General features: G+C 49.1%; 1 protein-coding gene across 9 annotated transcripts in view; it reads right to left on the reverse strand.

Annotated features, from left to right (window-relative positions):
* The window catches only part of Ambra1 (autophagy and beclin 1 regulator 1), a 182,180-nt gene continuing 166,737 nt past the window's right edge, over positions 1 to 15,443 (reverse strand). For all 9 annotated transcript variants that reach the window (XM_015477842.2, XM_048788700.1, XM_015477839.2 and 6 more), the window contains 3 exons: positions 11,181 to 11,273; positions 9,552 to 9,745; positions 1 to 1,563 (listed from right to left, as the gene is read on the reverse strand). In XM_015477842.2, the coding sequence (XP_015333328.1) occupies positions 1,067 to 1,563; positions 9,552 to 9,745; positions 11,181 to 11,273 (784 nt within the window). In that variant the 3' untranslated portion in view covers positions 1 to 1,066. The remainder of the gene's footprint in view (positions 1,564 to 9,551; positions 9,746 to 11,180; positions 11,274 to 15,443) is intronic.

Below are 15,443 nucleotides of genomic sequence, written 5' to 3' on the forward strand. Positions count from 1 at the left end.
GAGGGGCATGTCATCATTTTAATGATGTAGATCTTTGGTGTTTCCCTCATTAGCAGTAGACTATCCCCTCTCCTCCCACCACAATGTTTCTATGATGAGTGACAAACAGAAAGGAAATCACATTTTCATACTAAAAACAAAATGATCAGAGCCTTGATTTCTCCACTAGAAACTACACGTACAGTTCAAGATTCCACATGCAACACCTTAAACCACAGACCAAGACCTCACATTCTGACCCGGAGTCTCATCCCCTCCCCCGCCTTGGGCGGGCTTTGGCCTAGGCTCAGATAATACTGACACCCACAGGTGCTACTCTGGGGGCCTTGGAGGAGGGAGGAGCTTGGTGGACAAGCCTGGGGGTGGGCCAGCCTACATCCCCCACTCCTGAATGAGGACCTGCCCACCGTCCCATGACCCCATTCTGTATCAGGAAAGCAGGCTGTCCCCTTCACCCCACAATTATTCCATACCAGGTGTGGAAAGTCCCTGCCCTCAGGAACCTGGGAGCCCAGCCTGACCCCTGACTGTGTCTCTGGATGGGATAAGATGATGGAGAGAGGCTGGAGCTCTGGAAGGCTCAGAGATGATGGTTTCTGGGGACAATGCCACTCCTCCTGTTTCTGGGCTCCTGGTGGCTCTGCCCACCTCACAGGTGGGTTGGGCAAAGCTGCCCCACTGGCCTCTGTCCAGGATGGTGTGGGCCAGGTCTGGAAGACTATTCATTCTTCTTGGGCTCCTGTCCAGGGCTGAGTCCCCTGAGCCCATGATCCTAGGAGAAAGGGGGGTTCATGGCAAAGACACCCACTTGCTCCTCCATTCACACTAGGCCCAGCAGCTTGGCTCTCCTGGACTCCAGATTCTGGAAGCTTCTAGTCCCCTGGCGCGAGCCTTGCCCACTACACTGCCTCTGACCCACTGACTAACTCCTCCTCATCCCCACCCTCTTGCTCCTCCTGTTCCCTGGTGCAGCCAGCAGTGCTTCTGTGTGTACAGTTCCCAGTCAGCTGTGAGGTCCGGCTTCTGCTCAGTGGCTAGAGGGAGGCACCAGTGCACACCATTGTCTCTACCTGTTCCGTGGCTCCCCGCTGGGGCCTGTAGCCTCGCCCCTGCTGCCACCACCTCCGTCAGGAAGGTGGTTATTATTGGTCAGGTTGTAGTGCAGGCTTGGTCCCTCAGTGCTGGGAAGGGGGACAGGAATAGAGACAGGGGAGGAAGGGGGCAGGGTTGGCTGGGGTGGCTCCCGCCCAGAGGTACCAGGCTGGTCCCAGGAGGCTGTCCGGGGGCTTAAGCCTCGCTCTGTCAGTTGCCCAGGTTCTGGGAGCAGTCCCCGAGAGGTGGAGGGCTGGGGTGAGGAGGTGCGGGCGGCCCCAGACTCAGTGCCTGTCTGGGAGCTGCGGTGAATGCGGTGGCTGACGATGATGTTGTTGCCAAAGCCACCCATGGAGGCCATGGTGGTGCTCTGCTCCCGCTGCACCACAGCCGTCATGCCCCCCTCGGCCATCAGTCTCTGAATCCTGCTGAGGGCATCTTCCCCACTGGCACCGTACTCTGAGCCCTCACCTGGAAGGTACGAAGCAGAGGAGAGAGGGAATTAGCTGCTGGCCTGGGCCATTGAGTCAGCTGGCAACTGCTGGCAGGAGCTGGCGGGGTTCTGGGCAAAAGCAGGAATAATAGGCCCAACTCTGTTACCATGAAAACCAGACTCCTGAACATGAAACAAAAACCCCCAAATGATCACAATTCAAGACTCTGCATTACTGGTAGAGAAACTGAGGCCTAGGTGGTCAAGGATACTCAGCTATTAAGAAGCAGGACAGGAGCTGGGCATGGTGGCAGATACCTGTAATCTCAGTGACTAGGGAGGCTGAAGCAGAAGGATCCCAAGTTTGAGGTCAGCCTCTGCAACTCAGCAAGGACCTAGGCAATTTAGCAAGACCCTGTCTCAAAATGAAAAATAAAAAGGGCTGGGGATGTGGCTCAGTGGTTAAGAGTCCTGGGTTCAATCCCCAGTACCAAAAAATGAAATATAAACAAACAAACAAATAAATAGAGGCAGGGCTGGACCCATGTTAAGTGTTTGCCTTTGATCAAATCTATCCTTTCAGCACTAGAGGCAGGGTAGTCTGAAAGAAGGCTGAGCAGGTGGGCCCACAGCTTGCTCTGTCTGCTCTTGGGTTATTTAGAACCAGGGGATGGGATGGGGAGAGCTGCCTGGTCTTTGGAGAAAAGAGATACCTTACAGGGTACAACCACAGGCAAACAGCCTGCTTTGCTTTATTTCAGCACTGTTTTCCTGTCCTTTAGTGTTGTTTTGTTTATGTTACTTTCTAAAAGCCCAGGAGGAAGCTTGGGGTTTTAACTGCTCCCTAGGAAGAGTGCTGCCGCCTCCCTCCCTCATCTCTTCTTCTAGTCTTCACAAGTTCCTAAGTTACTGTTCTCCTGGGGTTAAATGTCTCCTGACACCATCTATTCACAGAGAACCAACTGTTCAGCCCAGGTATGAGGCCCCAACCTGCAGCTCTAGGGAGAGAGAAAGGGATTCTGTTTCCTTTCAAGGCTTTCCCCTGTGGGGGAACAAACAAGCTTTGCTCAAATCTCAGCTCTGCCACTTATTGACCAGCTGGTCTTGGCCAAGGCCCTTATTATTCACCTTGTATATAGCGCTGGTTAGAGGAAATGAGATCATACACACCAGGAACTTGGGATCTGCAGCAAGATTCCATCCTCATCCCCCAGCCCAGTTCCCAATCAGCCCTCAGTAGGGTAAGAACCAGGTCAACCCATGTACAACTATGACCAAGGCTCTCAGACTGCCAGAAATGGCTCTAGTGAACAACGAGGCTACTCACTGGACAGGTTGGGTTTTGAAGGCCTTGAGCATGAGTTTTCTTTCCTTCTTTTTTTTTAAGGGTACTGTCAGCAACTACTTTTATTTAAGTTAATTAGCTAACTAATTTATTTATTCTGGGGTACTATGCACTGGACCCAGGGTCTGGCACATGCTAGACAAGCACTGTATCACCAAGCAATATCTTTTTTTTTTTCTTTTTTTTAAAGAGAGAGTGTGAGAGAGAGGAGAGAGAGAGAGGGAGAGAGAATTTTTTAATATTTATTTTTTAGTTTTCGGTGGACAAAATATCATTGTTTGTATGTGGTGCTGAGGATCGAACCCGGGCCGCACGCACGCCAGGCGAGTGTGCTACCGCTTGAGCCACATCCCCAGCCCCCAAGCAATATCCTTTTTAAAAATTCGTTTTTATTTAGTGAGACAGGGTCTCACTAAATCGAAGAGGCTGGCCTCAAACTTGCAGTAGACTCTTGCCTCAGTCTACTGAATGGCTGGGATTACAGGTGGGTGTCGCCAGGTTTCATTTTTTTCTTTTTGGCAGCAGTGGCGGGGAGAGGAGTGCTATCATGGGGTACTAGGAATTGAACCCAGGGGTATTTTACCACTGAGCTACATCCCTAGCCCTTTTAAAAATTATTATTTTAAAAAATTGAGACAAGAGTCTTGCTCATGGTTCTCCCTCTGGCTCTGAAACCATTCTCCCCAAAACCATTCTTCTCTGCTTGGGTTTTAAGTGATGTTCAGCTTGCTTTTCTCAAGGCCTCCTGAGAACTGCCCCCATCCCTCAAGATGGCAGCTCTCATTCACTGTCTCCTGAGCAGTCCAACTCCAGCTTCCTGGACTGAGAAAAACCCCTAAGGGCTCTCGAGTCTCTCTAGGCAAAGCATTCTAGCAATGGGGCAGAGAGTAAGGAGAAAGGCTAACCTAAGGCCTCAGTGCTAATGCAGCCTCTACCATGTGAGCTGCCCACGAGGATCTCCCAGGGCTTGCAAGAGCCCCCGCTGCGCTGCTTGACAAGTCGTCTCTGAAGATCTCAGCCTGGGCTGGGATGTGCAGTGGGCTGGCCTGAGGCCTGCTGGTGCTGGAGTTCACCATGCTGGGCTCTGTGCCTGCTGAACTACCAGCTCTTTTCACAAGCTCATTTCTAGGCACATGAAAGGCTGCCTTGGGACGGTAAAAGAGCTGCAGCAGGCATTCAAGTTGGGGCCCTCTACCATCTCCCACAGTTTGCCTGAAGCTCTGGCCCTGGTCATCTCTCTAGAATCGTAGTAGCTAGCGGTATTTCCTAATGATCTTCTTGCTTCCGAGCTCCTTTTTCAGCTGGTGTCTGTATATGCTGCTGCCATTAACATTCTAATTCAGCTCTAATTGGGATCCAGTTAAGTACAAATGCTGTGTGAAGCCCAGTAGCTCCATGAGCCCTCAGAGTAGTTAAAAATCTCTTAGCTTGACAGCTGAGGGCCCTGAGGTCCTCACCACTTTTTGGACCACACTCTTCTGCCCACCATCTTCATGGAACCCAAAGGTACTCTACCACTGAGCTACACCCCGAGCCCTTTTTATTTTTTAATTTTGAGACAGTTGCCTAGGCTGACTTCAAACTTGTGATCCTCCTGCCTCAGCCTCCCGAGTCACTGGGATTACAGGTGCGCAACACCACGCCCAGCTCTATCATTCTCTTTTGAGTACTTTGTACCTGGTGTTAAATCAGGTAATAACATTTACCCAACAGCTTTTACTCTACTAGAACCGGTCCTGCTTCCTGCCTATGCATGCTGGGACACAATATGCAAGTTCTATCTCCTTGGCTCTTGCCTCATCTCCTTGGTCACAATTCTTCTCAGATTCAAGTGCAAGTGGCCACACTCTTTGACCCAGATGGAAGGGATGCTCCCCTCAAAGTTGTGACAGTGCTCCACATCTCTACTAGTTATTGGTGGCTGTGGTGTTTCTCTTTGAGGCTATAAATTCCTGAAGATCTTGGACTGAGTTTTATTAGGTTCTGGGGATCATGTGTAACACACAGTCTGACATACAGCATATATTCGTTAAATACATGTACAAATGACTAAAAGGGCTCTCAGGCTACACATGGGGCTTCAGATTCATAGCAATTTTGAAAACTGGTTTGAAAGTTGGTTACTCTGCTGCTGAGGCATTTGTATGTCTGCTTCCTCCTGGGCTTGCTCTTTAAGGGCTTCCTTTCTGAGCGTGATTCCCTTTCTAACACCTTTGGGTTCACAGTACCTGATATAACACCAGATACAAAGTGCTCAAAAGGGAAAGATGGAGCTGGGTGTGGTGGTGCGCACTGTAATCCCAGTGACTCAGGAGGCTGAGGCAGGAGGATTGCAAGTTTGAAGCCAGCCTAGGCAACTGTCTCAAAGTAAAAAAGCGGGGTGGCAGGGGCTGGTACAGTACCCTTGAGTTCCATCCCCAATACCACAAGCGGGGTGAGGAGAAATAAATGTGTTTTTTTTTTTTTTTTTGGGGGGGGGTACCAGGTATTGAACCCAGGGGTGCTTAACCACCAAGTCACTTCCTCAGCCCTGGATGAGAGATTTAAAAATGTGCACAAAAGGGGTTCTTGGGGCTTGGGTGTGGACAGCTTCAGTGAGGAGCCATGAGTTGTGCTTCTCTCCTGGGAATGCTAAGCTGAGGCTAAGAGCCACTGAAGGCAGCTGGGATATTCTTCAAGAGGAAAATACACTGAGGATCAGGGAAATGGTTCCAGGAGCAATGGTGGCCATAGGGATTAATTATGATGTCTTCTTCCTTGTTGCAAAAGTATTTCTTTTATCTTTGAAAAATGGGAAATTATTTAGTTTTGATGTGAGATCATTTTCTTGGCAAGTTCTAAGGTAGATTAATTTTTGTTTTTGTTTTTAGCTGAGGACTGAACCCAGGTCTTCCCACATGCTAGGCAAATGCTCTACCACTGAGCTACGTCCCCAGCCTCCTGAGGTACATTTCTGATAGAGAGGTGAGGGTAAGGATCAGCAACTTCCCATGATGCCCTGCAACTGCATTTAATTCTAAGTGGTTTCACTGCCTAGAAGAAAAAAGGAGGGAACCAAGATTCAGAGAGTCCAGAGAGGGGTTGCCCATCCTGATCTGAGGGATACTATCTTCCAGCTTCTCCCTTTTCACACTTGCTTTTTTCTGGCCCAGGGCTCAAGGTGCTGCAGCTGGTCTGGCCACCATCTTTATCAGTCAAGAAATAGGCCCAAGGCTCAGAGGCAAAGCCTCTCTCAGCTCCATCCATTCCTCCTGCATGCCTAGTGCATGCCAGCCAGGCAATGGACCAGTACTGGGAGTGAACAGTGAGCCCAGCCAGAGAACCTTCCCTTCCTTTCTAAACTGCCTCCTACCCAGTAAGAGGGAAAACTGCTGCAGGGGCAAGTTCAAGTTCTAGAGGAATTCAAGCGCTTTTGTTAAAGCTGGACCAGTAAAAAAGCCAACACCAGTCAATGGCCCTGTAAAGAGTTCTTTCTGAAGTTCTGGGAAAAGCTTTTTATGGTTTGGATCTGGAGTGTCCCCCAAAGGCTCATATGTTGAAGGCTTGGTCCCAGCTAGTGGCTCTACTGGGAGGTAGTAAAAACTTCAGGAAGTGGGGCCTAGTTGGAGAAAGATGTCTCCCTTGAAGGGTATACCTTATTCCTGGCCCCCTCTTTCTCTCTCTCCGCTACCCAGTTGTGAAGAGGTGAGCCTCTTTCCTCTGCCATGTCCTACACCATGATGTCTTGTCTCACTACGGGCTCAGAAACAATGAAGCCTAGTGACCACAGACTGAAACTTCTCAAACTGGGAGCCAAAATAAACCTTCCTTCCTTCCTTTTCTTTCTTCCTTCCTTCCTTCCTTCCTTTCCTCTTTTTAAGTTGATTTTTCTTAGGAATTTTGTCACAATGATGGACAACTAACACAGAACTGAATGGATTTGAGAAAAATTCTTTTTTTTTTAATATATATATTTATTTTATACTTATAGGTGGATACAATCTCTTTATTGTTTATATTTATGTGGTGCTGAGGATCGAACACAGTGCCTCACACATGCTAGGCAAGCGCTCTGCCACTGAGCCACAACCCCAGCCCTGAGAGAGAGAGAGAGAGAGAGAGAGAGAGAGAGAGAGAATTTTAATATTTATTTTTTAGTTTTCGGCGGACACATCTTTGTTTGTATGTGGTGCTGAGGATCGAACCCGGGCCGCACGCACGCCAGGCGAGCGTGCTACCGCTTGAGCCACATCCCCAGCCCCTGAGAAAAATTCTTATGAAGAAGAAGTGAGAAGTAGCCAGGAACCCTTTGCAGCTGATGGAATGGGGCTAAAAGAGGCACAGGCACAGGACAGCAATTACTGCAAGCAGATAGGGGTCCCCACACTGAAGACTGGCCACTGTGGGGTGTGTGTGTGATGGCATTCCCCTTCTACCCAGTACCAGCAGGGTTCACCTCCTTGACCAGGGTTTTCCTATCCATGTTACTGTAGACCTGGCTACCAGTTTAGTTAAAATGAGGAGAGGAGTCAGGTGTGGTAACACTCAGGAGGCTGAGGCAGGAGAATAGCAAGTTTGATGCCAGCCTGGGTGACTCAGCGAGACCCTGTCTCAAAATTTAAAACAGGCTGTGGTGTAGCTTAGTGGTAAAGTGCCTCTGTGATTGATTCCTGGTCTCCACTGCAATGAATCTGGTTTATCAGCTGTGGGGAAAGCACCTCAGCACAAGGCTCCTGGCTTTGGGAGAGAGACAGCAGGACAGACACACCCACCAGCCAATTCCTCACCCTACCTGTAACCTACACTTCCCTCCCTATTTCTGAAAGAGACTAGTATGTGCTGAAGACTTCGGGGTCCACAGCTCTCGGCAAAGCTTGCAGGGCCACACACAGAAGTAGCAAGCCATCCTAATTTGCCTTCTGACCAGCGTCTGGGCCCAGGCTCCCTTTACTACCTGTTCTGCTTTATGAGGGGCACAGAAAGATAAGGAATGAGGTTCTGGTCTTTTGAGACTGGGAAAGACAGCTTCCTCTCTCCTGCCTGCCCTTGGTCCCTACTACTCAAAAAAGAAAGGAACTTAAAACTGACTGCAGGTCAAAAACAGCAAGACAAAAAACCAGAGGATTCTCTGGAAGGTGAGACACCAGGGGATGTGCTTCTTGCGTTGGCAGCTCCTGCTCCCAGAGCTTCTGCTGCACTTCACCATCAGGTCAGAGTGCCCTCTAACCAATGCCCTCTGATGTGGGCCCACCCCCTCACCCACCCTCAGTTCTCAATGTGTACGAGATGTGCCACGAACATAAACCTGTTACTGGGCCTCATCGCACTGAAGTAATCATCTGCTTAGGTGTCTGTTTCCTTCTCTAAACTGCAAGCTTCTTGGGGAAGGAGAAGCTCATTCTCCATCCCCCTCATGGGTAACCCTCAGGCTCTCTGGGTTCATCACAGGCTCCCATGGATGCCTGTCCAGTGAGGAGGGTTGGGCACTGTTGTCCCCCATGAGCCTGGCTCTCTGGTTTCCTGGAAGAGGCCTACTGGACTCCAAGGCAGCTCAGCATCCACAGAAATCTGTAGAAGTGGGCCTCGAGGATGGCTGGTCTCCTCCTCATTGAGGCCCAAAGATGCAGCTGGCTGCTTCATCCAGCACTGCCAGCTGCTCATGTCCCTAGCAAGGGGGTTGCCAACCCACAAAGAGCCAAAGGCAAGAGATGGGCTGGGCCACAGACCAAAAAAGGAGTTTGGAAATTTTCAGTTCATGGCAGAGAGAGGGAGAGTGCCCTGTGGGGGACTGCAGTGTAGAAAGCCATTCCCTGGGGGTAACACAGGCAAATTTGTTACTCTCTGCCTGATCCACACCAGGGTTTCTCTTCCCATGGTCTCTTTAAAGCAAATGGCTCCACCAGACCTAGAAATGTCTGTTTGGAGGCTGCCTTGTTTGAAGCTGGGAGCAGCAAGGGGGCTAGGGACAGGGGGTAGGGAGAGTGGAGAGTGAGAACAGTCTGTTTAACACAGCTGCTGATGGCTCCAAAGTGGCCTGAGCTGACTGCTGGGAAGTGCTAATTGGTTCTTAAAAGTGTGAGGCCAGCACATAGAGCCAGCATTTTGGAGGTTGGCTGGGCCACACCTGAGCTCGGTGAGAGGAAGTGGCTGACAGCATGCCTGGCTGCAGCCGAAAGAACAGCACGCCATGGTGCAACAGGAGCGGCAGCTCCCTGCCTGTGGTAGCACCACCTCGCCACACCAGCTGTGGAAGACACACTGGCCCTGGAAGCCTGAGCCCTGGGTACATGCCTCTGGGAGGAGAGCTGGCAGCAGCCTCACTTGCAGTCAAGACTGTGCCCTGTGTGCTCGCTTTGGAAAACCAGCCTGGGATCTTCCAGTTTTGGAGAAGAGGGTCAGATTACTTGGGGGAAGCTGAGCAAAGCTGACAGAGTAGTTCAATTTACTGGAGAGAGTGATCTAGCTCAAGAAATAATGTCCTTGTTCCTGTTTGAGGTGCCTCCAACTGCCACCAGGTAGGCATTACCCAAATCTATGGAGTCCCCTTCCTTACTGGGGAGTAGCATTCATGCAGCACCCTCAAGCCATGCAGAGGGCCAGGGGTCTTAGGGTACTTTCCCGGGGGGGCGGGGCTGGCTAATGATGCTCCCAGCAGGCCACCCCCTAGACACATTTCCCCTTTTAGCAGCATATATATCCTACCTTCACCAGGACCCGAGGCCACCATCCCTGGCTCCTGTTCCTCCCTTTCAGTCTGTGTTTCGGCATTCTGCAACTGAAGGGCCAGAGTCTGGGTGCCCTGAGATGTCACGGAGGTGGTGGGGTTCCGGGGCTGCAGCCCAATCGCATTCATCAGACCCATGTCTCTGTCTGTCCTCCAAGTGGCTCTGCTGGTTCTAGGGAGAGACAGACAGACTGAGGTCAGACTTGGGATAGCAACCTTCACACAACTCTGAGGCATCTGCCAATTCGCAGGATATGGCATGAGCCAGGACTGCAGGCTGAGAAGAAAGCCCTATGCTTCCACAGCTACTCCTGATGGTGGCTAACTGTGTCCACTCTTCTCCAAGACCAGCCCCTGATCTGTGACAATGAAAGAAGGCCATGGAATCACCAGATCCTGCACACCTAGCTGGTTTAGCCACTCCTTAAACAACAGGCTAAAGGAGGGCTGATCTCAAAAGACCTGTAATCAGATTAAGGAAGCTACCAAGAAGGTCTGTGAGACAAAGAGTAAGGAAGTCCATTCTTCTTCTTCCTCTTCTTTTTTTTTCTTTAAAAAAGATGGACACAATATCTTTATTTATTTATTTTTTATGTGGTGCTGAGGATTGAACCCAGTACCTCACAAGTGTGAGGCAAGTGCTCTCCCGCTGGCAAGTGCTCTTCCCAGCCCCAGGAAGTCCATTCTTAATTTTACCTTCCTTCTAACTACACATGATAGGACTCCAATTTAAATCCTTGGACTTTCCAAGTGAACTCTACTTTGGAGGAAAGCATAGGACCTCTAAGGAGGATTCCAGAGAATCCTCCTTCCAGGGCCTTCTGAAAACAGCCTCTATTAGTTAGGTGGCAAAACCAGTTGCCCTGCAAGGAAGGCCCAGGCCCAAGGCAAGTACCTCCTTTCCTTAGCCATTTCCCAGGCAATGACCTTTGGTACTGCTGGAGCTGGCACCAAAGGAAACCCAACAGTTTTGACACTGTCCAGAGATACTTTTGGGACTTGCCTCCAGCTGTGCTGAGCAACTCCTATAGGAAGCAGGAACTGTACCCAACTTTCGTTTTTCTCAAAACATTCTAGTCTTCAAGCATGAATTAAGTGAAAAGAGGAGAGAGTAGTACCAGATTCCTACTCTCTCACTGGTGCCTGGAGCACCTATTTCTGGGCTGCAGCCCTGGCCAGCTTGGTCCTGGGAGCATGGTCATTTGAGACACACCCCCCAACACACACACACATACACACACACACACATTCCCCCTGGCTCAAGGAACAGAACTCATGGGATAGCAATTTTCTCCAGTGTCCTCCTGTCTACTGTCCTCACCGTTAAGTGTGCCTAGACACCACAGCCAGGATGAGGCGAAAGGGTAGGCAGGGCATTCTAAAGCAAGACTCTGAAAGGATAGGTTTTGTTCTCTTTCTTGCCATGGAACACTTTCTCAAATGAAACTTCATGTAAATGCTCAAAACATGATATGGATAAAGAGGAGCTTGGCTGTGGAGGAACCTGGAGACTTGAGGAACAGTCTGAGGGCACTGCTCCAGAATTCATCAAAGGCAGGAGGAAGGGAAAGGCCTTTAGCCAGTTTCTGCCCTCAGTTTCAACTTACCCAGGCCGCTCGCTGCTCCTGCTGTTGGAATGAACAGTGAAGACGGTCTCATTCAGCTGGTCCCAGTAGTACTCAACACCAGAGTTTAAGGCCCTGAAAATCAGTTGGGAAGAGTGGGAAAAGGTGGGAGGTATTAGTAAAGGGTGATAAGAACTCCTTAAAGTTCCTGGGCTTTGGGGACTGTGGCCTGCTGGCCCATCCTGCCTCTCCTGGACAGGCTGAGACCAGGACTAGAGATGCTCCCTCATCCGGACACTCAGTGCTAGAGCACTTCAGACAGATCTCGAATGGCACAAATGTCTGCAACAGTGCTTCAGTCTCTTCCTTCCCCCGGACAAAGCCTGAGCAACTCCTCACTGGGGCCAAGAGGCAGCTAACACAGCAATAGCAGACGTAGGCAGTGTGTTCCTGATGTTCTCCAACACCAAGAAAGGAGCTGATGACAAATGAGAGGCTGAAACAAGACCCACTGGAGAAACACAGTGCCATGGACAAGTGACAAAGGGCATGCTCAGTCCTCAGAAGCAGGGGCTCTTTAAAAAAGACAGTTCAGGGTCACACCCCTAAATCCTTCCCTAATGCCATGGGCTGGAAGAAGAAGAAAGGTACCTTAACATTCTTAATTTGCCTGGAGCTCAGAAGTCTAAACAGGAGGTGACACGGTGGTACACACCTGTAACCCAGCTACTCCTTAGGAGGCTGACATAGGAGGACTGCAAGTTCAATGCCAGCCTAAGCAACTTAATAAGACCATGTCTAAAAATAAAACCAAATTATGGCATAGCTCAGTGGCAGAGCACTTGCCTAGAATGTGCAAGGCCCTGTGTTCAATCCCTACTACTAATCCACCCTGCCCCCCCAAAAATAAAAAATAAAAATGTCTAAGTGGAAAAAAGCCCTCAATGAATGAGAATGATCCACTCTTTTTTTTTTTTTTTTGAGTTAGAGTCTCCTTGGCCAGGTCAATGGGACAAACAAATGGGAAAGGTGCTCAGTTCATGCAGACCCTAGAGGCATGTGCCAAGTTCCTAATGGAGTGGGGGAGAGAGACCCTCACATGGTGGTAGGCTGTGCTGTTCATGGCAGAAGAGACAGTTTATATCTGCTGAGTTCTCCAGGCTGCCCACCTCTCCCTGCATGGATGACCAGGCAGTTTCTTCTGATCTCACGCCAGCTTCCAAAAGGGAAGCAGTGGCCTCTCATCTTTCATACTGACAGTTGTCAGTGCCAAAACACTGAACTACTTTGCTTTAAAGATTCCTCCCCAAAGAGGAGTTGCCTAGTACCAGTTACTGTGGTGAAGAGAAGGGTACCAGTGGTGGCTGTGAAGTATGGGAACAGAAGAGGAGTTTTTGAGTTCACTGATTAGATCTCTGGTGTCGAGGTAGAGATCTTAAGAGATACTCAAAACATCACACTGATTCTAAATAGGGTGGGGCGCACACACACATTCTTGAAAAGCGCTGCTAAGGACTGTATGCTGGTTTCCCAAATTCACGCTGCAGCCTTAACCCCCAATGTGTGTGAATCTGAGGGTCTTCAGGAGGTAAATAAGGTTAAGTAAGTTCAGAAGGGTGGACCCCAATCTGAGAGGAGGGCAGAGGAGAGATATGCCTTTCTCTCCCCAGCAATGAGAAATGGCCACGCAGCCAGGAGTGGTTACACACAAATATAATTCCAGCTACTGGGGCAGCTGAGGCTGGAGGATTGTGAGTTTGAGGCCAGCCTGGGCAACTCAGTGATATATCATCATTTTTTTTTTTTTTTTTTAAGGTAGAAGAAAGCTGTTATTTATAAGCTCGGAAGACAGCCTTCACCAGAAACCAGCTCTAATGGTACCCCTGATCTTGGGCTTCCAGCCTCCAGAAATGTGAGAAAATAAATGTGTTATTTAAAGCTATTTGTTATAGCAGGGTAAGAGGACTGTGGCAAATTCTAGCAAAAGCTAGCTTTTAACCTAGAGGCTTGGGTCACCCTCCTTAAAAAAAGAATTTACTCCACAGAGAGTAAACAGATCGAAGTCAGGGGGTTTAAGTATAATCCAGAAGAAGGTAAGTTTGGGGAGACAAGTGAAGGGCTTTCTTTCTAAACAGGAGTAAATAGGAAAGGCCTGACAGACCTAGATGAGAGGGGACTGCACAAGGAGGCTGTGCCACCTCAGACAAAAGGCAGCAGGACCAGGTCCCAAGGCCCCAGATCTGAATGGCTTTGGGGGGGGGGGGAGACCTAACATTATGGGCACAGGTACATTTCTTTGCAGGGAGAGACCACAGCAAAACAGAGGAGCTCTTCCTTTCCTGCTCTGCACTAACCCCTTTTCCAGCTCCTGTTGGAGGCCTGCTGGGCTGCAGACCTGCTGTGATATTGAGACCATTCCTTTTAATAGTCGTTCAGTGGGGGAAAATGTGTGTGTGCAAAAAAAATAAAAAGCAGTGTTTCCTTCCTCCTCCAAACACTCAGCTACTTCTTTGAGACTGAGGCTTTCTGAGAACAAGACTAGCACTTGAGGGCAAAGGTGAGAACAGGTGACCTTATGTTAGGAATTAGGCAAACAGCCAGAAGTCAATCGCCAAGGCCTCCCAAAACAGTCATCACTGCTTTTTTGGTGAGCGAACCCTGGCTGCATTAGGCATTATGTGAAGCCAGCTGCCAGGAAGCCTCTCATTTACAAACTTGTCAAGGTTTTATTGACAGGTTGAAATACCATGTAGGCCCCTGCCAAATCTCTCCTCTGCAATTCTTGCTAGCCAGGGCTGGTTAGTGACAATAAACTGTTTGCACCAAAATGACAACAAACAATTATGTATTGACCAGGAAACTTCCTCCTGATCTCATAAAGGAAGCTGTGAGAAGGTCTAGGAGTTAAAAGGGGCTGTCCGTCCACATGATAGTTACCCCCTCAAATGTGTTCCACTCAGGCAGCATGTACCATCACCTAGAAGCACTGGGCTGGACTGACTAACTATCTATCTATCTATCTATCTATCTATCTATCTATCTATCTATTGTGGTATTGGAGACTGAACCCAGCAGCTGGCCATGCTAGACAAGTTCTCTACTACAGAGCTACAACCCCAGTCTTTTTCATTTTTACTTATTTGTTTATTTTTGGTACTAGGGACTGAACTCAGGGGTGTTTCACCACTGAACTGTATGTCTAGCCTTTTTTATTTTTTATTTTGAGGCAGGGTCTCACTAAATTGCAGAGGTTGACCTCTTCCTTGGTGTCCCAAGTTGCCAGGGTTACAGGTGTGTTCCACCATGCTTGGCTTTATTTTGAGACAGGATCTCGGTGAGTTGCCCAGAGAGGCTGGGATTATAGGTGTGCCCAGGTTTGGCTACTCAATGAAGAAGTCAACCAGCAAAGAGAACAGGAGCTCCGGCCACTGTAGCAATGTGCTGTTCCACTCGCTTTCTACCTCAGGTCACTCTCCACAAACAGGTCTGACCCTAACCAGATCTTCTCTACATCTATAGTCAGCACCTGTTGACTGATTTCAATTCCCAGCACTGTAACAAGGAACAGAGGTGAAGATAACGCCTCTGGCTACTGAGTCTTAGCGTTCAGTGTCCAATGTCACTGATTTCTGTCTTTAAGGTAAAGAATGACCATAACCAACATCTTCCTTCTTGGTTCTTGGTGAAAAATGAGTCACCAGGGCTGGGGATGTGGCTCAAGCGGTAGCGCGCTCGCCTGGCATGCGTGCAGCCCGGGTTCGATCCTCAGCACCACATACAAACAAAGATGTTGTGTCCGCCAAACACTAAAAAATAAATATTAAAAAAATTCTCTCTCTCTCTCCCTCTCTCTTTAAAAAAAGAAAGAAAGAAAGAAAAACGAGTCACCGTTTGCTCTAGATTCTTTCTGGGAGTTAAGACAAACAAAAGGGATGAAGAAGAATGGGAAGGCCAGTCAGGAGCAGTCTGTTCAAGTGGACTTCCATTTAACACTTTGCCTCCTGCAGCAGCACCTGTGAGCTGGGATGGGCTCAACGACTTCTTTACTGCTGGGAACTTCTTGGGCTTCTTAAATATGAACAGCCAGCCTGGCTTCCTCGGAGGTCCCATACTTTCTCTACACAACTTGTGACTCTTGAACTTTCCAATGTCTGGGGAATACTCCCTTTGAGAACACTCTTCTTTAGGCCTAGATGTAAATGTCTCCTTGGAAAGAAGGACTGATCCCAAGAGACCAGCATTAGAGTGGTTTCCATGGGTTAGCTTCGGAGGATGGACTCTCTGTAGCCATTCTGGCTCCCCCTT

Source organism: Marmota marmota, unplaced genomic scaffold (genome assembly GCF_001458135.2).
Source record: "Marmota marmota marmota unplaced genomic scaffold, marMar, whole genome shotgun sequence".
NCBI lineage: Eukaryota > Metazoa > Chordata > Mammalia > Rodentia > Sciuridae > Marmota > Marmota marmota.